General features: G+C 38.4%; 1 protein-coding gene across 2 annotated transcripts in view; it reads left to right on the top strand.

Moving 5' to 3' along the window:
- Positions 1–23,497, top strand: part of LOC106065621 (proto-oncogene tyrosine-protein kinase receptor Ret-like) — a 206,543-nt gene that overhangs the window by 157,679 nt on the left and 25,367 nt on the right. For both annotated transcript variants that reach the window (XM_056021661.1, XM_056021663.1), the window contains exons 9-13: positions 3,253–3,392; positions 5,062–5,177; positions 6,046–6,252; positions 7,561–7,662; positions 19,905–20,203. In XM_056021661.1, coding sequence (XP_055877636.1) covers positions 3,253–3,392; positions 5,062–5,177; positions 6,046–6,252; positions 7,561–7,662; positions 19,905–20,203 — 864 coding nt within the window. The remainder of the gene's footprint in view (positions 1–3,252; positions 3,393–5,061; positions 5,178–6,045; positions 6,253–7,560; positions 7,663–19,904; positions 20,204–23,497) is intronic.

Raw genomic sequence — 23,497 nt, 5'->3', positions numbered from 1 at the left:
TTCACAATACCAACATTCACAGTTTCACAATACCAACATTCACAGAGTCACAATACCAACATTCACAGTTTCACAATACCAACATTCACAGTTTCACAATACCAACATTCACAGAGTCACAATACCAACATTCACAGTTTCACAATACCAACATTCACAGTTTCACAATACCAACATTCACAGTTTCACAATACCAACATTCACAGTTTCACAATACCAACATTCACAGTTTCACAATACCAACATTCACAGTTTCACAATACCAACATTCACTGAGTCACAATACCAACATTCACAGTTTCACAATACCAAGATTCACAGTTTCACAATACCAACATTCACAGAGTCACAATACCAACATTCACAGTTTCACAATACCAAGATTCACAGTTTCACAATACCAACATTCACAGAGTCACAATACCAACATTCACAGTTTCACAATACCAACATTCACAGTTTCACAATACCAACATTCACAGAGTCACAATACCAACATTCACAGTTTCACAATACCAACATTCACAGTTTCACAATACCAACATTCACAGAGTCACAATACCAACATTCACAGTTTCACAATACCAACATTCACAGAGTCACAATACCAACATTCACAGATTCACAATACGATTCACAATACCAACATTCACAGATTCACAATACCAACATTCACAGATTCACAATACCAACATTCACAGATTCACAGATTCACAACACCAACTCTCAAGTCAACAGAAACTTTTTCCTTCGGATCTTCCTAAAAGAGAATCTTAATTGTTAATAAACATTTTTCTTCCTTTCTTCTAGTCCTACCCTCCCTTTACTTCCTTTTTTTTCTTTCAAAATTTCCCAACTGCATATCCCCCCCCCCAAAAAAAAAAAAACACTTACTGTAAAACGGAAGTACAGAGACATAATGCCGTCAGCATGAAGGGTAAACTAATCGTCCTCGTATTTTGTGTTCTTTTCTTGATTTTTACAAAAGTTCTCTTTTTTGTTTCCTGTTCTATCACATTGCTACACATCTTGTATCTTGTATTGCTACACATCTTGTATTGCTACACATCTTGTATTGCTACACATCTTGCATTGCTACACATCTTGCATTGCTACACATCCTGCATTTCTACACATCTACACATCTTGTATTGCTACACATACTGCATTTCTACACATCTACACATCTTGTACTGCTACACATCTTGCATTTCTACACATCAACACGTCTTGCATTGCTACACATCTTGCATTGCTACACATCTTGCATTGCTACACATCTTGTATTGCTACACATCTTGTATTGCTACACATCTTGTATTGCTACACATCCTGCATTTCTACACATCTACACATCTTGTATTGCTACACATCCTGCATTTCTACACATCTACACGTCTTGTATTGCTACACATCCTGCATTTCTACACATCTACACGTCTTGCATTGCTACACATCTTGCATTGCTACAGATTTTGCATTGCTACACATCTTGCATTGCTACACATCTTGTATTGCTACACATTCTGCATTTCTACACATCTACACGTCTTGCATTGCTACACATCCTGCATTTCTACACATCTACACGTCTTGCATTGCTACACATCTTGCATTGCTACAGATTTTGCATTGCTACACATCTTGCATTGCTACACATCTTGTATTGCTACACATTCTGCATTTCTACACATCTACACGTCTTGCATTGCTACACATCTTGTATTGCTACACATCTTGTATTGCTACACATCTTGTATTGCTACACATCTTGCATTGCTACACATCTTGCATTGCTACACATCTTGTATTGCTACACATCTTGCATTGCTACACATCTTGCATTGCTACACATCTTGCATTTCTACACATCTACACATCTTGCATTGCTACACATCCTGCATTTCTACACATCTTGTATTGCTCTACATCGTTTTACTAAACATCTTGCATTGCTATTCCAAGGAAATTTCGTTAGTTCTTGAGCCGCCAAACTGAATGTAAAGATTGTCTTGTTTAATCAACTATTTATAATGAAATATAATGAGAAGAACCAGTTCCCGATAGTCGTTAGTCCATGTAACAATAGTTTGAGCTGCATATCGAAAGTGTTTAGTATCAATCTGTTCATGAGCCCTGATTCAAAAGTATGACAGCAGGCCCCAACTCAGGCCCCAACTCAGGCCCTAACTCTCTAATAAACTAGAAAATTGAGCTTGACAAAGTCCAGTAAAAGGGTTTTGATATTAACGTAATAAATGATGACCTTTCAATGACCCGTCTTGGCCCTGGGCGCATTAAAAACCCTTCACGCCATAAGTTTTACGTCGCTGGATGGTAGTTGCAGGACTATCCAAAGTTTTCGTGGAGGTGTCCAAGACTTTATTTCCAAAGACTCGAAGAACTGTTTTGTGTTTTCTCTATGTCAACAAAATATTATCAACTCCAAGTCTTTAACTAAGGCTAAAATATTGTTATAAATCTAAGATAGGCACCCAACGAAAGGCAGGAGGTAATAATAGCCGAGGTATTTATTTACAGTACAAAAGGGGATCAGCTATCAAGTCTTAGAGTGTCCTATCTCAAGTGGCACCAGTCCTTTTCTACCTAAATACCATTACATACCACCGACACACTTCCCAGTGCCGCCCCAGGTCCTCAACACAGTTCATAGATAGCACAAAGGACGTTCTCTTGAGTCAAGACAGCTCAGACTCCCATAACTTGCAGATCACTCCAGCTGGATCTGGATCTACAACAGTCCTTCCTCCTGTAGAATCAACATATCTTCTCCACTACTTGTGTTTAATGGTGCTCTGGTGCGCACCATCAGTGTGGCGCGGGAGCGGAGTTACAACAATATGATCTCTATTCAAACTACATTTATATTTCATTAGTTGAAGCGTTTCCATGGCATTCTATGAACCAAGTATCATTCTATACCATTCGATATAACAATTATCAGTTAATAAGATTCGATATAGCTAATATAAGCTTAGAAAAGAAAAAAAAAGCAAAGTTTCCCTTTAATATAAATCAAAATCCCAGTTTTCACCAAGATTCGAACCAAGTAGCTCAGGTTCGTAAGCCAAGCGCTTAACCACTCAGCAACCGCGCCTCAAATATAAATTTACAATATCTCTTTAATCTTTTAATAACATAATGTGTTTCTTTGTTTAGAAGAGAAGTGCAAGATATTTATTTCAGGAAACAATTCTCGAAAAAAAAAAAAATTTCTACTCTGACTTTCAGGTGACGTCACTGAAGAATGAATCAGAGGAGACTGCAGACGACACAGCATATTTTATGCACACTGTGCACCCCTTGTCCGGTGTGCTGGACATGACATCCGCTGGACATGTGTATGTTAAGGAGGCGGGTATACTCGGGAGGTATTGTGGTATTCATCTTTTGAGGTCGTGATAGAGAAAGAGAAGAAAAGAGAATGAGAAGAAGAGACAGAGACAGAGATAGAGACAGAGATAGAGAGAGGCAGAGACAGAGGCCGAGAGAGACAGATACAGAGACAGACAGAGAGAGAGACAGACAGAGAATGAGTTGGTATAAGCTTTGTAATAAGACTAATTCACACAGATGTTCAATTCCTATTGTCATTTTAAAAAGTTGGAGCCTGGATCTCGTCTTCTTATCTTATATAATACAGACGTTACTTCAAAAAAGAAAATGATTACGTCCTACGCGTCATGCATTTAGTCATGCATATTAACCAATAACTTCAATTCTCGTGACTTAATTTACCAAGATTCGAAGGGTGAGAACCAAGATCGGACCGAGAGCCACTTTAAAGTACATGCGGCCAAAGACAGGGAATGATTTGATATGCAGGATTGTTTCATTATAGTATAGTTAAATAGTGTGTGTGTGCGAACTGGCTGATGTAATTTATAAAAGGATGGACGTAATAGGAGTGTATATAACAGCTGACGAAGAGCGGGAGTAGACTGAAAGACGTTTAAATATTGAATGGCTGGTGCAGAAGATTTGAAGTTGCGTTCAATGAAATGCTGGTAACTCATTTGGAATCTTAGAATTTCACTTTGTGTTTATATATATATATATCTATTCTGAGATTGAAAGCTGTAAAGGATTTTATTTTTCACAAAGTTTTTATCAACTCACTCTGTCTGTCTGTCTGCTAATTACTACCATTTATCTGAAAATGGCAGGGAATTGTTCCCATTCTGCTATGTAAAACAAAATTATTTAATTAGTAATAATTGATTAACAAAATAGTTAATTTTTGAATTGATTCTTGTATTGTCATTGACTATGAATAATTATACAAAATTTCAACTTGATCCCAGAATTGGAAGTGGGAGAAAAAACGTGTTAAATCGTAATAAGGGGATTAAATTGATATATATAGCCACATCAGAAAGTAGCATATATTCCCCTTTTTTTTTTCGATATCAAACAAAATAGTCAATCATCAATAATGAATTAAATAATTGGTTAACTTTTTTGAATGATTCATGTCTTGTCAGGTTCAATGAAGAATTGTACAAAGTTTTAACTCGATCCGAGAGGGAAACGGGAGAAAAAAAACATGTTCAAACTTGTTACTAGACAGACAGACAGACAGACTGAGTTGATATAAGCTTTGTAATGATTTCCAATTACCTATCTGGATCTACATCCCAAGGCAGGCACCATCAGCTACAATATAGAATCTAAATATTGGCTTTTTGTTATGACGAACATTTTATTAAGCTTTAAAAACAATACATCTTTAAGTGCCGAATAAATTGATTAAAAGTAAATCAATGAACATCATGTTATAATAGTTGGTTCTTTAGTTCTGTCACACAATGTTTTTGTTAACACAGACTCCTAGCAGTACAGTAGATATAATATGTAATTTCTTGCTAGTTAGTTCTCTAGTCACAATGTTTTTGTTAACACAGAGTCCTATCAAATACAGTAGATATAATATGTCATTTCTTGCTAGTTAGTTCTCTAGTTCTGTCACACAATGTTTTTGTTAACACAGAGTCCTAGCAGTACAGTAGATATAATATGTCATTTCTTGCTATAATCTAGAACATCAGCTCCGTCGTTGATGGTCAAGATGATCAAAACTGTCCGAAATGTCACTATCAAAGAGTTTGATCTTACGGTCAGGTTGACAACTAATGGAGGTCACGAGGTCAACTGTGGTAACTTTCATTCTTTTTATATTGTTAGGATTAAGAATGTTACATTCTTTAAAAATAATGTATAGTCATAGTATACACGTAGCCAAGATTTATTTTCGGGGAGGGGGGTAGACTCAAAACCCCTTTGGCTACGCTCAAATCTTTTTAAGTGCGTAGATTGCTTTTTTTTATATTGAAGAGGTATTTTTAGCTTCAAACCCCGCTTAGGGGGGTTTAAACTCAAAGCCCCTTTGGTTACGCTCATAGAATTTTGAGTGTGTAAGTTGCTTTTTTATATTGAAGAAGGGGTTTCATCGTAAATTTTGAAGGGGGTTTTAAAACCAAAATTCTTCCTCAGCTGTGCTCTTGGAATTTGAGAATTGTCGTTTACATTTTTTTTTGTTTTATAGAAGAGGGGGATTTAACTGCAAACCCCCCTGGTAGGGGGGCTTAAACTCAAACCCCCTTGGCTGTGGTGGGGCAAGTAATGGTTTAGTATTAAAATCTCACCTAAAATAAACAAAATCAAGGCAAAAAATCAGTCACTTAATTCCGATCCCCCCCCCCCACTTGCGGACCCCCCCCCCCCCCGGCTACGCCCATGGTAATAATAATAGTTATATGCTTATTATCCTGGAGGAATGCGTATCATTTTAAAACCAAATTTCAGATTTGACTTCGTATTTCAAGTTTATTTATATTGACAGTATCCTGAGCTATATAGGCCTATATATATAAATGTTTATATATATGTTTATATATATCCTGAGCTTGTGCTTTTAAAGTTACCATAGAGATTCCAATTTATATATCCTAATAGTTGAGTGAATACATTCAATGATTCTGATTAAAACATTCAATACTCTTTTTTCTACTTTGGATTTTCAAGATGGAAGCTGCTCGGAATACAAAAATGAATCAGCATGCGTCACTTCCTGTGGCTATGGTGCCGTATCCGGCAAATGTGAATGGTACACGGGCGACAACTCGGCCAACTACAGTCAATGCACGCCGAGCGTACGAACGTGCCCAGATGGATTTTGCAGTGAGCTGGAGATGCTGAATGACCTCATTTGTCCGCAGGACTGTGACCCTGGTGAGTAGAGGCACCCCGCCGTCCAGTGACAGAGTACTATTAGCCATAAGTCCTGTTATAAAGCCTGTAACAACTCTGTCTGTTCGGTACAATTTTTTTAGACATTATTTCTCCTACACCCATTCTCGGGTCAAGTTGAAACTTGACACAATTATTTATTGTAACTAACAAAACATGAATTAATTTTAAAAAATTACCAATCAGTCAATTAATTAGTGGTAATTAATTGTTTTATTTGATACAAAAAAGGAAATTAATCCGTCAGTATTAAGTTATAAAGACTAAATATGTGGGGTTTTGTCCCCTTAGATAATTGTACACGTTGTTTCTCCCAAACCCTTTCTTTGATCAGGTTGAAACTTTCCACTATTATTTATTGTACTTAATAAAACATGAATCAATAAAAAATAAATTAACCCATTAGTAAATTAATTAGTGGTAAAAAATTATTTTGTTTGATATCGAAAAAGGCAATAAATTCTACAATAGCGATAGATATAGTCGTTAATTCTAAGTGCTTCCCCTTGGATAAGTTTTGTTTCTTTTTGTAAGTATTTTGTAGAGCACATCGTTCACGCTATAGTTTGTCCAATACGTCGTAGTTCAAATCTTTTTTTCTGGGCCTTAAGTACAGATACTTTTAATTCTTAGCGCCCCGTGAGAGATGCTTGTGTAGGTCTCAGCGCCCCGTGAGAGATGCTTGTGTAGGTCTCAGCGCCCCGTGAGAGATGCTTGTGTAGGTCTCAGCGCCCTGTGAGAGATGCTTGTGTAGTTCTCAGCGCCCTGTGAGAGATGCTTGTATGGGTCTCAGCGCTCTGTGAGAGATGCTTGTGTGGGTCTCAGCGCCCTGTGAGAGATGCTTGTGTGGGTCTCAGCGCCCAGTAGAAGATGCTTGTGTGGGTCTCAGCGCCCAGTAGAAGATGCTTGTGTGGGTCTCAGCGCCTAGTAGAAGATGCATGTGTTTACAAAGATTAACAAGCGTCTCACGTTGTCAGCGGAAAAGATCAACGGCCTTGACAAAGAGTTATGCTGACTCAGAGGCAACTTAAAATACCGAATTATAAAATCCCAGCCAATAAAATAATTAAATCTTAAAACTGTGGTTTCAGCAGCCGTGATCTCGTTAAAGTTTAGCAAAATCTAATTGAAAGGAACAGTTTGTTTGTTTTTAAAGTAGGCCTGTATCTGTTCCATGTAAACAGCAATGTTCATGGCCATGACTAAAATTATACTGATCTTATAGCGTTAATCTTAATTATCTTTTTGAGCCTGAGTTACTGATCTTTGTTGTGTACTTACTTTCAACAGGGGCGCCAAGAAGAAACAGAAGTCAACCCCTGGACGCGGAGACTGAGCAGAAACTTTGCTTGTACGACAGTGAACCTTGTGTCTCTCTGGCTGGACAAACTGGTCAGTGTTTCTTTTTTTTCTCTAACTCAATTTATTTTTCTTTTGTTTTGAAATTGTCATGAGAGTCGAGTCTAAGACTCTTGGACTTCTAGGCCAATGGAAGCTTGACCTTAGAGTCTAAGACTTATGGACTTCCATGAAAGCTTGCCTCCATCTGAGATGAACTCCAATTGGTGGCAAGGCTGGGCCTCCATCTGCCTGTATGAACACACTTCTGTCTGGGAAAGATCCAATCATATGTCAATTTTTACATTCCTACTACCAATGGCTCGTATTATTATAGCTTTTATATAGCGCTACTTTCATGCTTATAGCATGCTCAGAGCGCTTTTGGTCCAATCTCATTTGTGGACCGGTGGGGGGAGGGGGTATCTAGGAGTTGGTTTTCCGTGCTGCCTTTGGGCGCTCAGTAAACACAACTCTGCCCTAGTCGGGTGTCGAACCTCGAGCCCCCTTCTAGGTAGCCAAGCCAAGCCAAGTTCAAGCGCACTTGGCCTCTCGACCACACTTCCCAAGACGCTTGGGTTAGAAGAGAGGCCGAAGGCTCAGCATACCAGGTAAACTTCTCTATCACCCGTGCAGGTGTCCACCATGGAAACGGCCCCTTGAGAAACGGTGTGTGCATAGTGACATGTTTGGAAGGGCTTTCTTCCATCCCCGCCAGTGCAATGGACCCGATCCTTAGGCACCCCAAATTAGTTTATTTAGTTTGTTTTTTTTTTTTTTGCTTCCCGATTGACCTATTTGTCTCCTCTAGCGACCATTTCCAACAGACGGCAACGATGTCTGATAAGCATTGCCAGGGATCCATCAAATTGAAACACGTCTGGTTTGATTTGGGCTGGTCGTTGTTTCTTAAAGACGGTCAATTAAAGTGTCACGCTTGACTGCACATTGTTTAGCAAACTATTTAAGTAGGTCAGAAACGATTTTTTAAAAATATTACGCGCTAAATCTGGAGCTCCAGTGAAACTTAGGGTTAAGACCTAGAAGATTGTTTTCTAAACATTTACACTGAATAAAAACAAATCAATCAAATCAATTAGTACTTCTTCTTCTTCTTCTTCTAGCCAGCTTTATTGCTGCTGAGCTGTGAGCTCTTTTGCTGACTGAATCAATTAGTACAAATACACCAACTCTCTAACAAAAGTTATTGAATTTTTATAAGATAAGATAATTTTATTGGTCCAATCAAATGTCTTCGTTATAAGGCTTGGGGGAGGGGATGGAAAAAATCTCCCCAACCCCCCCCCCATACCCCCACATAATATCCTGGCTACGCCCATGGGTCATTAAACTGTAGCATCAGATTGCTAGTAAAACTAAACCAATGTAGGGATATAATATTTTAAATTATAGAACTTGATATAACTTCATGCTTATAGCATGCTCAGAGCGCTTTTGGTCCAATCTCATTTGTGGACCAGTGGGGGGGGGGTATCTAGGAGTTGGTTTTCCGTGCTGCCTTTAGGCGCTCAGCTCTAGCTCTCTGTCCGAGTCGGGTGTCGAACCTCGAGCCCCCTTCTAGGTAGCCAAGTTCAAGCGCACTTAGCCTCTCGACCACGCTTCCCACAAATATAGACACATTTAACTTGAGATGAAAGGAAATAAATCTAATAGACTTTAGTAATAATATGAAATGGTGTTTTTCAACGAAATCTAACTCACTACAAAAACACACGTCTTTACACTGTGGCTTCTTTGAGTTTTCTCTCGTTCTTACCATACATTATGACAGAGACGCTTATCTTGCATCAGTTTTCAAGTCTAACATTAATTAAGATTAACATTAATTCTCCCTTTCTTCATCATCACCTTGGACACACACACAGATATACATTCCATGATTCGGGGTTACTCATAGCCCAGGTTGAGAATCCTGGACGTTCATAATCAGCGTTACTCATAGCCCAGGTTGAGAATCGAAGACTTTCTTAATCAGCGTTACTCATAGCCCAGGTTGAGAATCGAAGACTTTCTTAATCAGCGTTACTCATAGCCCAGGTTGAGAATCGAAGACTTTCTTAATCAGCGTTACTCATAGCCCAGGTTGAGAATCGAAGACTCTCTTAATCAGCGTTACTCATAGCCAAGGTTGAGAATCGATGACTTTTACCGAAGAGATCGTAGTATCGTGTCCAAATAAATTTTACCAGTAAAAAAAACGGGGGCAAAGGGGGGGGGGAAAGGGGGTGGGGAGAAACTGTTGAAACTTGCACGAAGTGCTTAAAGAAAAACGTTTCTTCCAAAACCTCATTACGCTATTACACACTAGGTTGAGCTGGGTTTAAAACAGAGATCCATTCAATGGGGAAACAGGAGTCTACTTTTTGCTAGATGATCCCCACTCAGTCCAGCCCTCACAATCCACACTCCAGCCAACAAAAGGCGAGGGAGTTACTCTGTTGAGCGATGTATCGGGATAGTCCCTAAGCTGACCTGTCTGACATTCAAGTGATCCGTCAAGTAATTGGCCGGAAGTGGTCACTTTCGCTTTTTTTCTTTTTCAGAGCACTACACTGAAAGTAGAGCTTTTTTTTTTTAACCTCCAGCATAAGTTGGGATGGTTAAAGAAGGAGCGTATGTGTGTGCGTGTGTGGGCGGTGAGGACGAAGTGAGAATTTGTTTGCTAGAAAAATGATTTAAGTGTGGAACTATCTTGAAAAAGTCTTCCGTCTCATGTGACAATATCTAATAGACAAAAATTAATTAACTTTTACTTTTGAGAAAATCAAATTTAAAAGAAGAATGGATGGCAGAAGGTAACTTTTATAAATCTTGTGAAATAGCATTTCAGAATGACGATACTGACACGGGACCCCACAAAGCGTATAGAAGAGACACCAACTGTACATTTCTAGATGATAAAGAACAAATATTAATTGGTCCAAACAAGTGGACATTCTGGACTACAGTAGTCCCCTCAGAAATAATAGTTTATAGTAACAATGTCGATGCACACTGCATGGTGACCTTGGATGTGGCAAAGTATGTAGGTCACAGCTGGGGCTACGTAGCCACGGGAAATACTGCATTCCTCATTAATCTTCGGACTCGAAGACCAGCCTTATTATTATGGTGATCTCAAAATCTGCGTGTGTGAAGGCGAGGCTAGCTCTGGGGATCCTGTGGCGGAACTGGACAACCAAAGTTTTCATGTTTTAAAATGATCTTTGTATCATCATTGGCCTCCTTCAGTCGTAAAACGAGTATGGTTCGTCTCTAACATTTTTACATATTGCAGTGGAACCCTATTTTTGCAGAGACACTCCCGTCCAAATATATTGCAGGTCAAGGTGGCTTTCGCTTTGGTTGTATAAGAGCCGGACATTTTTCGTATGCCACGCTTTTCTTCAAGAGCTGAGGCCCTTGTTTTTTTTTACTGTCCATAGCTTTCTTGGTCACTGTCTCTCTGCAAGTAGTGCGGTCTAGGGGCTATGTCTTCCCAATGGTCAGTATCAATGTTCACTGTTTTTAAATCCTATTTTATTACATCCAATTAACGGAGGTGGGGGCGACCAGTTTTTCTTGAGCCAGACGCGAGTTGCCCGTAGAGATTGATTTTCGGGATGGAATTGTCCTCCAATAGGCAAATATGTCCGAGCCAGCGCAGGTGGGGTTGTCTGAACACTGAAAAGAGGCTGGTGTGACAAGTCAAAAACTCGCTGTCAGAGTCACTCTAAATTATCACAGCATTAATTATTATTTTTCATTATTTATTTATTTTATTTTAATTATTTCCCCATCCAACCCCTAAATTATTCACCCGCCACACCTTTTCCGCTCCAGGCTAGACTTAGTTGACCACATTGGAGATAGCTAGGCCACGTCTTTCGACTTATCTTCCCTTGACCGGGGCAAAGATACGCACAGACTCTTTGATCTTATCGGCAGGATGTCTGACAGCCGCAGTGAACACCACCTTGTGTGGAATGCAAGTCACTCCTCCCCCCCCCCTTTTTCTCCTATGTCTCTCTTTGATCTAGGAGACCACGAGGACAAACACGCCCATTGACCTCCCAATGTGCGAATCCCATCACTTGTCGGACTTCACCCACGTGTAAGATAATTCTAAGCCTAGGACATTTCCGGTTTCCGCCCACATTTTCCAGGCATATATAAGGTAAATCAAATCAAGTCAGACCCTCTCTTTCTCATTCGAGCTGAGCTATCGAGTCTGGACTATATCATTTATTCTCCCTCCTAGAGGAATACCTGGTGCCTCCCTCAGGTGTCTGCCTATTTACCTGCCTATTTATTTATTGGATCAACGATCTATTTACCTGCCTATTTACCTATTAATGTGCTTAGTGCTATTCAGCACTGCACTTGCCTACTGAGATCTACTCAACTCTACCACTTGGCGCTATCGGCATTGCCCGCCTATTCGACAGCCCACCTGTCAAGCTATTAGGTGCGACGTCCCTATAGATTCAGATCTGTTTGGGACGTCATAGCTACGCCAACCCTCTGCAACTCACTGGACATATCCTGTCAACTACGCTGCCCACGGTAGATCCGCTCTGCCCGCAGTAACCTTGTGCCCACGGTAGCCGGCCACCCGCCCTACTGTGCCCACTACAGATATTAGATTTTGGGGATTGAGACTCCACAAGAACTATATCACCGGCGTCCCTCTATCCGCTAGAGCGCCACCTCCAGCTGCAGAACCTCAAGCCAGGACACAGCCAGCTGCGACATCAACAGGAATACCAGCTAAGTCAGAGGACAAAGTGACATACTCTCTTATTAGGTGCAAGAGTGATGATTAGACCTAGTATTATTTAGAGATAGATGCAAACCCTCCCCCTTTTTATTCTTATATGTATATTTATGTAAATAAATATTCTTTATTTTTAACTTTTGTATCTATCTTTCATTGCTTGTCTCGTTGCGTGTCTGCTCCCGATTCATATGCTGATAGGTTGGTGTGTGATAGCTTTAAAAATAATCATCCCCTAGACATAAAACGCGCCAAACACACGTCACATCTCCCCACCTGTCACAGCTGGGAATACCTGTTCGCGCGAGGATCTCAGTATTGTACACTTTCTTTTGCTATGTGATTTTTAAGATCCTTTGGAGCAGCGCAAGTGGAATGAGTTTAGGTTTCTCTCTTGCTTTGCGTAAATAGTCCAAGAGTCACTGCCGTACAGTAGCGTACTAAGAACGCTTGCCTTATAGACCTTCATTTTGGTCGCTGTAATTAGCTTCTGGTTTTCCCAAACTCTTGGTCTGAGTCTAGCGAAGGTCGATGCAGCCTTCCCTATGCGTTTTTGTTTATCTCCTCTTCTAGAGACAGTTCATCTTGAATTGTAGATCCAAGATAGCAGAATTCATTTACTGCATCCAGCCTGTTATCGTCAATGAGGATGGAGGGTGTTGCTGTATCAGGTGGTCCCATAATTTTTGTTTTCTTTGTGCTAATGGTTAGGTCATACTCTTTACAAGCCTGGGAGAAGCGGGACATTAATGACTGAATCTCCTAGTGTGTCACTACCACTGCGTCGTCTGCGAATAGCATATCTCTTACGAGGGTGGTTCTGATTTTAGTTTTGGCCCTCAGTCTGGCAATATTTAGAAGTTTGCGATCAAATCTTGGATGAAGATGGATGCCCTCGGCGAATTTGTCCAATCGTGATGGATTAGCATTGAAAAAAGTATTCTAAAAAGGGTATGGGCCAGGACACATCCTTGTTTGACTCCACTGTTTATACGAGGCTAGTTCTGGGGATCCTGTGGCGGCACTGGACCACCAAAGTTTTCATTTTTTTTTAATGATCTTTGTATGTGCCCTAGGAAAAAAATCTAGCTAAAAATAGATTCGTTTGGTTGGGACAGTTAAAGTAGTGAGAAATTTTTTTGCCTTGAAAAGAAAACTGAAAATAATAAAGTAAAAAAAAGATACGAAACCATTCCTATTTATGTTCTGATAATTGAAATCTTTGTAAGCCATCTGCATGTTCCTTATTGTCTCATGCTATCAAATCTCACAGTAAGTTTTTGTTTCAAGTTTTCATATACTGTAAGTACATTTGATGACAAGCTGTAAAAATTATTTCCTTATGAATAATGAAGATTATTATTATTATTTTAGAAGCAAACGAGTATTCGTTCTCTGGCGCTGCCAGGGTCGAGTTTTGTTAAAGAGAAACAACATTTATTGTAGTCCCTTTATCAGTTTCCACTGAGGAATTTTCTGGTGATGTGGCAGGTCTGCAGCAGTACCACCCTCTTCTGACAACAAATGGAATCTTCTTAGGAATGTTAAGGACCTTAAAGGTATCTGTGATGTCAGTTGCCACTATCCCCTGCGTTGATTTAACAACGGGGTATGCCTATATTGTTATTTTAGATAACTTCCATAAACGCTTAATCTCCAAGCCTAGGTTCCCATATTTTCTTTGTTTTTCCAATTCGGTTTTTCTTATATTATGAGACAGTGGAACGTCGATTTTAATAATGGTAGAGGTGTTGTTGTTGTTGTTGTTGTTGTTGTTTTTATGTTTTTAAATAAACAGTAGATATGTGCGATCAAAATATACCGTTTTATCAGTCAAAAAAAAAAAAGAAAATTAACCAGTGCTAAATAATTAACCCTTAAAGTGCTGAGCTGTTATACAATGAGTGTATACAAAATGGAATAACAATTCTGATGATTAGAGGCTAAAGTACCACACGCGTTTTAAGGGTTAACTAATTGGTTGATTTTCGTACTGATTCGTGTATTTGTTATCGACGATTAATAATCATGTAAAATTTCAACTTTATTCGAGAATGGGGAGTGGCAAAAGAACGTGCCACAGCGTAATAAGGGGACTAAACCCATATATATATATATATATGTATTTACCTTTACCATATCCCATAGTCTGCTCGACTCGTTGGGGCTTCATGCAAGAGTTGTCGACCGTCTTTTTCCATTACTCTCTGTCTTTTGCCTTGTTAGAACCTCTTGTCAGGCCCGTCAATTCTTTTATGTTGTTTTCCAATCGCTTTCTCTGAATGCCTCTTCTACTTTTTTCTGGTAATGTTTCCTGAAGGAAGGTCTTTGCGAGCCCCGAAGACCTTGTAAAATGGCCATAGATTTTTAGCTTGCTAACTAGATTTATATATATATATATATATATATATATATATGATATCCACATCTCCCAATAAGTAGCATTTATTTCTCTTATTTTGAAACCAAACAAATAATAATTAATCAACAATTAATTAACTAATCTTTTAATTGATTCATGTCTTGTTAGGATCAATAAATAATTGAGCAAGGTTTTAACTTGATCCGAGAATGAGAAATGGGAGAAAAAAACGTTCAACCTTTTTTTACCAGACAGACAGAGTGAGTTGATATAAGCTTTGTAAACAAGTGATAAGCTTCGTATACTGGCACAGTTTTTCCCCCGCCTCCTCACAATTATTTTGGGTTTTTCTAGGGTCTTTTGTTCGTTAACTTTTAACTCCTAATTTATTTTTAAATTTAAGTCTCAAAACGTAAAGTAGAAAGTTCGTAAATCAAAACTGCTCCCTCTCTCTCTCTCTCTCTGCTATTATCCAGTCTCCCCAACCTTTCTGTCATCCCCCTCCGTCGTCTGGCTGAGATCAGTGGTTTGTGTATCGAATCTGATTCTTCTAGAAACTCGGTTGCCTCCCCCTGGGATTTGGCGGCAACTAAAGTAGTGAGCTGGATTAAATAGTGATCGAATTAACTTGACGTCTGCGTGGTTGTGGTGACTGCCCTTGTTTTAGGGTCAGGAACCCGACGAAGTTCAAGAACATTTTATATTACCTATGGCTGGGTTGATATTAATTAGGCGTGTTTACTGTAATCAGATATTACCTATGGCTGGGTTGATATTAATTAGGCGTGTTTACTGTAATCAGATATTACATATGGCTGGGTTGACATTAATTTAGCGTGTTTACTGTAATCAGATATTACCTATGGCTGGGTTGACATTAATTTAGCGTGTTTACTGTAATCAGATATTACCTATGGCTGGGTTGACATTAATTTAGCGTGTTTACTGTAATCAGATATTACCTATGGCTGGGTTGATATTAATTAGGCGTGTTTACTGTAGTCAGATATTACCTATGGCTGGGTTGATATTAATTAGGCGTGTTTACTGTAATCAGATATTACCTATGGCTGGGTTGATATTAATTAGGCGTGTTTACTGTAATCAGATATTACCTATGGCTGGGTTGACATTAATTTAGCGTGTTTACTGTAATCAGATATTACCTATGGCTGGGTTGACATTAATTTAGCGTGTTTACTGTAATCAGATATTACCTATGGCTGGGTTGATATTAATTAGGCGTGTTTACTGTAGTCAGATATTACCTATGGCTGGGTTGATATTAATTAGGCGTGTTTACTGTAATCAGATATTACCTATGGCTGGGTTGATATTAATTAGGCGTGTTTACTGTAATCAGATATTACCTATGGCTGGGTTGACATTAATTTAGCGTGTTTACTGTAATCAGATATTACCTATGGCTGGGTTGACATTAATTTAGCGTGTTTACTGTAATCAGATATTACCTATGGCTGGGTTGATATTAATTAGGCGTGTTTACTGTAGTCAGATATTACCTATGGCTGGGTTGACATTAATTTAGAGTGTTTACTGTAATCAGATATTACCTATGGCTGGGTTGATATTAATTAGGCGTGTTTACTGTAGTCAGATATTACCTATGGCTGGGTTGATATTAATTAGGCGTGTTTAATGTAATCAGATATTACCTATGGCTGGGTTGACATTAATTTAGCGTGTTTACTGTAATCAGATATTACCTATGGCTGGGTTGACATTAATTTAGCGTGTTTACTGTAATCACATATTAGTTATGGCTGGGTTGACATTAATTTAGCGTGTTTACAGTAATCACATATTACCTATGGCTGGGTTGACATTAGTTTAGCGTGTTTACTGTAATCACACATTACCTATGGCTGGATTGACATTAATTTAGCGTGTTTACTGTAATCACATATTACTTATGGCTGGGTTTGACATTAATTTAGCGTGTTTACTGTAATCACATATTACTTATGGCTGCGTTGACATTAATTTAGCGTGTTTACTGTAATCACATATTATCTATGGCTGGGTTGACATTAATTTAGCGTGTTTACTGTAATTACATATTATCTATTAATCAAAATGAGTCCTACATATCTTATGGTTTAAGAAAAAACTCAGAAATAACAAAAAGATTACTGTTTTAAGCAACTTCCTTTAGGAACAGATGTTCGTTTATTTAACTCTTTCTCTCCTAACTGACGATACCAACGTTGATTCCACCAGAATGTGGTAAATAATTACGCAGAGAAAGAGTTAAAGCTATTTAAAAAATTATTGTTGCTCTTAAGTTCCACCAAGAAACCAAGAACTATGTTTTTTTTTTCTTTTGCATTTCCTGGCATAAATGTCAAAGATGATTAAATGTCTATATAATGATGCGCATGAAACTCCACACAAAATCTAGTCATGCGTGTTAATCAGTGACTATAACTCTGCTAAGTCGTTGGTTTTCCTGGCAGATTCCGGTAACCTATTCCATTCTCTATTGGCATTAGGGAAGAATGAGCACTTGTACGAGTTTGTCCTAGCATATGGAAAAAGAAATGCGCCTCTATGTTGTTGTTGTTTTGTTTTTTTGTCTTTCTGAAAATGTTATTAGGTTTTGTTTTTCTACTTGTAAATTATGGTTTAGTGTTAAAAGCTTTATGGCTATTGTGAAACGTCGCATTCCCAGAGAAGTATGATAAGTAACTAGACCTATGGTAATGTAGCCTAGTAGTTTGAATACCTAGAGTTTACTGAATGGCTTCATACAATGCACTAAGAACTGTTTTTGCCTTGTGTTTTTTTTCTTTCTAATATGCATTCTCTGTTTGGGACCCCCCCACCCCCTCAACTCAAGAAAACATTAAGAAACTGGAACAGACACAAAATTGAGCAGTGAGATTCATAACAAACGAATATTCACATTTGACTAGAGTAATACCTTTAGTAAAATCACTAAATTTAGAAAGCCTTCAGGGTGGAAGACTTAAAAGTGAAGTAGCAATTATACATAAACACTGAACCATAATCTTCAAATACAAAAACAAAAATTTAATAAAATACTCAGAAAGACACAAAGATAGAGGCACATTCCTCGTTTCATATGCTAGTACAAATTTGTACAAATGCTCCTTCTTCCCTAGTGCTATTAGAGCATGGAACGGGTTGCCTGAGCTAGCCAGGAAAACCAGTGACTTGGCAGAATTTAAGTCATTGGTTTGTATGCTTGACTGATGCATGACGCGTAGGACGTAATAATCTTTTTTGAAGTAACGTCTGTATTATATAAGATAAGATAAGATTTTATTCGTTATTTTATCTCTTTTATTAAGTCATCGTAGTTTAACTTGTTCAGAATCCCATGGCTCAGCTTTACCTTTCGAGTAGTGTCCCTTTAAACGCGTCTGTTTTATGCTCAACATTTATGCACAGACTTGAACTTTCTCCAACTGATTTCTTTAGCTTCAGCAAGCCAGATATGGCGGATATTTCTTAGGGTTCTTTAGTATTCGCATTAGGACATACCCTGATGAATCTATTAACAGTTCTTTGTAGTTACAGGCTAGTATCACTATAGTATTGCTATAACCCTGCTCCCGCGCAGACACTGATGGTAGGCACCAGTACACTGTAAAACACGTGGGATAGACTACAGACTGATTGTAGAAGAAGGACTGTTTTAGATTCTACTGAAGAGATCTGCAGGTTATGAGAGTCTGAGCTGTCTGGGACTAAGAGCCGTCCTTCGTGCTACCAGTGAACTGTATTGAGGACCTGAAGCGACACTGGGAAGTGTGTCGGTGGTCTGTACTAATGTTTAGGAAGAAAAGGACTTGTAGAGCTTAAGACAAGACTACCTGTGACTTGATTGCTGAAGTCCATGTTTAACTGTGTATTTTATAACTGTAAATAAATACATTATCTATTATTACCTCCTTTCGTTGAGTGCCTTAGGTTTAGATCATCAAATTCAGTGTTTTGTAGTTCCATCCCTTGCGACACATTGAGATGTAATATAGTCTAGCAGTCTACTGACAAGTAACTAATAACTATACTTTTTAACAAACCCTGGCGCGGTTGTGATCAGTTTTCAATGCACTATCAAACTTAACAAATAGTGAGAACGAATTGCATTATGTGGGACGAAGTATTGCTTAATGTCAAGGCCGATATTTGTGCACAGCTATTCCTTCCCCCATAAACCTCTTTACACAATTACACCTTCTTTGTAGCACAACTGAAAGGTCAAGGTAAAAGTGTAAATGTCACGACATGTCTGGACTAGAAAGAGCCATAAGAAAAGAAATGAGCGAGCCAACATTCCGGTGTAATAACAAATAACTACTCACACTATAACGTGAGTCTCAGCGGTATTACATTCAGACACAAAACATTCGCACGAGTTCACTTCATCCGTAGATTGCCACAAAAATCTGTCTGAGCAGTGCTTCTCTCAAGTAGGGCTAGTTGCCCCAATTCAATCTATTTCTATGAGTTAAAGTTCCCCCTTTTCAGATCTTGCGATCTATGGAACCGATGATGTAAAGGTCATCTGTTTCTGTGGCCCATGGTTTACAAGGGTGTCATGTGACCAGCACAACGACCAACCGCCTTTACTTATCCCCAACTAATGTGTGGCTTAGCTCTTTTGTGGATTATCTGACTTAAATTCTGTCATTGGTTTTCCTGGCTGGCCCAGGCAGAACATTCCATGCTCTAATAGCACTAGGGAAGAAGGAGCATTTGTACAAATTTGTCCTAGCATATGGAACGAGAAATGTGCCTTTATCTTTGTGTCTTTCTGAATATCTTATTAGGTTTTGTTTTTGTATTTGAAGATTATGGTTCAGTGTTTCATGTATAATTGCTACTTAACTTTTAAGTCTTCTATCCTGAAGGCTTTCTAAATTTAGTGATTTCGTTCAACGTATTATTCTATATGAAAATATCTGATTGTCAAATTCATAGCTAGTCTAGCCCGGACCTAGAGGTGTGCAGCCGTGTGCTTAGAGCTATTTGGAGCTACAAACCAGCGACCGAGCAACATCATATACGCGTTGTTCTGATAGCTATTGAAGAGATTAGGTACTTGTTTGCATACGTGCTACAATACTGAGAAAATAAAACACTATTTACATTTTTTTTTTCTTTCAGGTAAAGTTGAAGACGATGACGTCATATGCACCACTCCTTGTAAGACCGGACTGGCTGTGTCGATCACTATCCTGCTGGTCGCCGCATTGACCATTGGCCTGGGAACCATGATTTGGAACCGGACGCGCAAGCGCCAGCCGGTGACCTTGAAGCATGTCAACAGCCTGGTTTCCATGACAGCTGTGCCTTCCGACTACATCGTGGACGACGCACGTGATCTTCGCCAGCATGCCAACAGGTCCTACTGGTCTCCGGCTTCCGGTCAGTGTGCGGCGAAGATAGCACTCGGGCAGGATGTGGTGAGTGGAGCTAGGTCGATGATCTCCCTGTAACCTTGAATATTGAAGTCAGCTCTGGTGTAGAAAAAAAAAAAAAAAACCTTAGAAATAGTTAAGTTTAAACTTAGATGACGAGTAGCTAAGTTTCTAATTGAATTTCTAGTGTTATTCTAGATGGTGAAACGGTGTCTTTTTTTTTTCGTTAAAGGAACAACAGAAAACGTAAACTGTGTGTTTTTGAGCTCCTGACACGTGACTTTGACATAGACACATAAACGTATGTCGTTCAACAATTCAAAGAATTGCCAAGGATCTTCTTCTTCTTCTTCTTCTTCTTCTTCTTCTTCTTCTTCTTCGTTCTCATTGTTATGTTGGAGTGTTCAGATTGCTTGACCAATACATGAGATGAACTGCGCAGTGGTTTCCAAATCAGGGAGCTCTCCATATAGTTTCCTTTCTATTGGGGTGATTTGGGGCCAGTGTCTTATAAGGGCCTCTTGGTAGAGAGAGCAGTTTTGGAGGACGTGGTCTGCATTCTCTGGTGATACTCCACATGGGCAGATTTCACTGGTTCCAATTTTGAGCTTCCGGTACATATGTTTGCCAGGGATCAATTCAGAAAAGAAATGGATATTTCATATATATATATATATATATATATATACTGCATTCCTCACTGATCTTCGGACTCCAAGACACGCCTTATTATATATATATATATATATATATATATATATATATATATATAATAAAAGCAATCAGAGTAAACTGTAAATAACGCCATCACATGCTGAGCTATTCAACGTACAACATACTATGAAAACTTCTCTCTACAGTACTTCTACTATTTGTCTAAAAACTCAGACCTCGGACAACAATAAAAATGTCATAAAGGAGTAACTCTACTTTCACTAATAGACCAATGAAATCACAATAAATAAATCTAGAGTTCGTCATATCCTACCACCAAGATTCTATCAAGTGCTAGATACAATACTATATACAAATAGAATCATCACACTAGGATTAATAGTGAGCTCAAACTAACTTTAATGAGTAAATGATAATACATCGTACTAAATAATACTTAGGTTTTCTGATGCTTTTAGCGACATTCAGCTTCCTTTTCTCCCTTTCCTCTTTAAGAGGAACGCTGGAGTCTGTCCGTCTGTCACGTTCAGATCTGAGGAAAAAAGCATTTTTGAAAGTCATATTTACAAAACATGCCTCTCTCTCTCTCTCTCTCACTCTCTCTCTCCCTCTCTCTCTCTCTCTCCCTCTCTCTCTCTCCCTCTCTCTCTCCCTCTCTCTCCCCCCTCTCTCTCTCTCTCCCGCTCTCTCTCTCTCTCCCCCCCCTCTCTCTCCCTCTCTCTCCCCCCTCTCTCTCTCTCTCTCCCGCTCTCTCTCTCCCTCTCTCTCTCTCCCTCTCTCTCTCTCCCTCTCTCTCTCTCTCTCTGTATGGTACAAATTTGTACAATTTATTTCTCCCGCTTCCGATTCTTGGATCAATTTGAAACTTTGCTGCACCAATAGGCTATTAATAGACGATGACAACACTTAAATCAATTAAATAATTATCCCATTAGTTAATTAATTGGTGGTAATTGTTAATTTTGGTTTATATAAAAAGGGAAATATATCTTACAGTATTGATAGATATGTAAGTGTTTTCCCATAAATAAGCTTTGTTTTTTTTGTAAAGTATTTTTCAAAGTTTGCGTGTCTACTGTTTTCCGTTACCTTCGGACTCGAAGACAAGCGCGTTGTATTATTATTGAATCAAAGAAAAGGTTCAACAGCTGCTCTAGGTCTTCTGTAAACGAACTCTTGTGTTTTTTGAAATTAAAAATGTAAACAGACATTTCATTCAAATGAAGCAAACAGAAAGAGAAGGGGAGAGAATCAAGAAACGTCAAAGGCGAGGGTGTGGAATCACGTGATCAGTTCAAGAAATTAATCATGCAACGTCGAGTGCAATTTATACGAGTTGAGTTGCCAACTTGAAGTTAAAAATTTCATTTTCTTCTCCAAATCAAGAGACAAAGTTTGCATTGGCGTTTAAATAATATAATAAAAAAAAGTCAATAAAAAAAAATATTTGGAAATGATTGTTTTCTTAAATCCATTCGCCTAGTTTTCTTGCATTTCAAGTTTTTTTTTAAGTTTGCTCAGATCACACCGAAAGTCAATGTCTCCACATGAATATGCGTTTGTTTTTTTGTCTTAAAATGTTTGTTTTTTTTCAGAGACAGGTTTTGTGTATATGTGCGTGCGTGCGCGTGCGTGCGTGGGTGTGTGTGTGTTTTGTTTTGTTTTTTCACTTCTTTTAGAGTTTAGCCATGACATTTGTGAAATAATTTTTATCTCTGTCTTCAAGGGACTAAATGATTTGGAAATAAAAAGAAAACACACAGAAAAACGTAATAAATACCTTTTTTTTAACACAAAGCTGATACAAAGTGTCATTGTATCAATTAGTTTGGATCAGTCGCGTCATTCAATTTGTAATAGATCTAGACCAACAACAATAAATGTGTGAAATTAGAAATATTTTTACCAATTGTTCTTAGTTTAGTGCCATTTCAAGCATTTATTTAAAAAAAAAAGGGTGGGGGAAGAACGACCTGAATTCAAACATAAGTCCCCTCAAGTCGACATGCTAACCACTCTGCTAGAGAGGTGGTTATGAAAATAGAAGATTGTATAGTTATGTATTGTTGGTTTCAAACTTTGTTTAAAGCGGCGACATACGAAAGGGACTAATTCAGCTTAAACTACCACCTTAGGCAAGTGCAATTTCTTTCCTTTGTTAGATGATACCAAAACAAATTAATTACCACTTATTAATTAACTAATTAGTTACTTTTTTTTAAATTGATTCTTGTGTTGTCAGGTAAAAGAAATAATTGTGCGAAATTTCAGCTTGATCCGAGATTGATGTTTGCAGAAATAACTTGTATAAACTTTTTACCAGACAGGCAGAGAGTGAGTTGATAGAAGCTTTGTAAACAAAACATGAGGTTGAGTCCAGAAAATTAATTTGCCGTCTCCTTTATAAAAACTGGAATTTCTTTGGAAAATACTCTAAACGGAATATAATAGGCGGAGCAAACAACTTATCTGATACCCATGTATGTCTATCTGTCTATCTTTTTTATCTATCTATCTATCTATCTATCTATCTATCTATCTATCTATCTATCTATCTATCTATCCATCTATTTATCTATTTATCTATCTATCTATCTATCTATCTATCTATCTATCTATCTATCTATCTATCTATCCATCTATCTGTCTATCTGTCTGTCTATC

Source organism: Biomphalaria glabrata, chromosome 2, assembly GCF_947242115.1.
Source record: "Biomphalaria glabrata chromosome 2, xgBioGlab47.1, whole genome shotgun sequence".
NCBI classification, from domain to species: Eukaryota; Metazoa; Mollusca; class Gastropoda; family Planorbidae; genus Biomphalaria; species Biomphalaria glabrata.
Note: the sequence above shows the minus strand (reverse complement) of the source record. Positions and strands in the feature narration are given on the sequence as shown.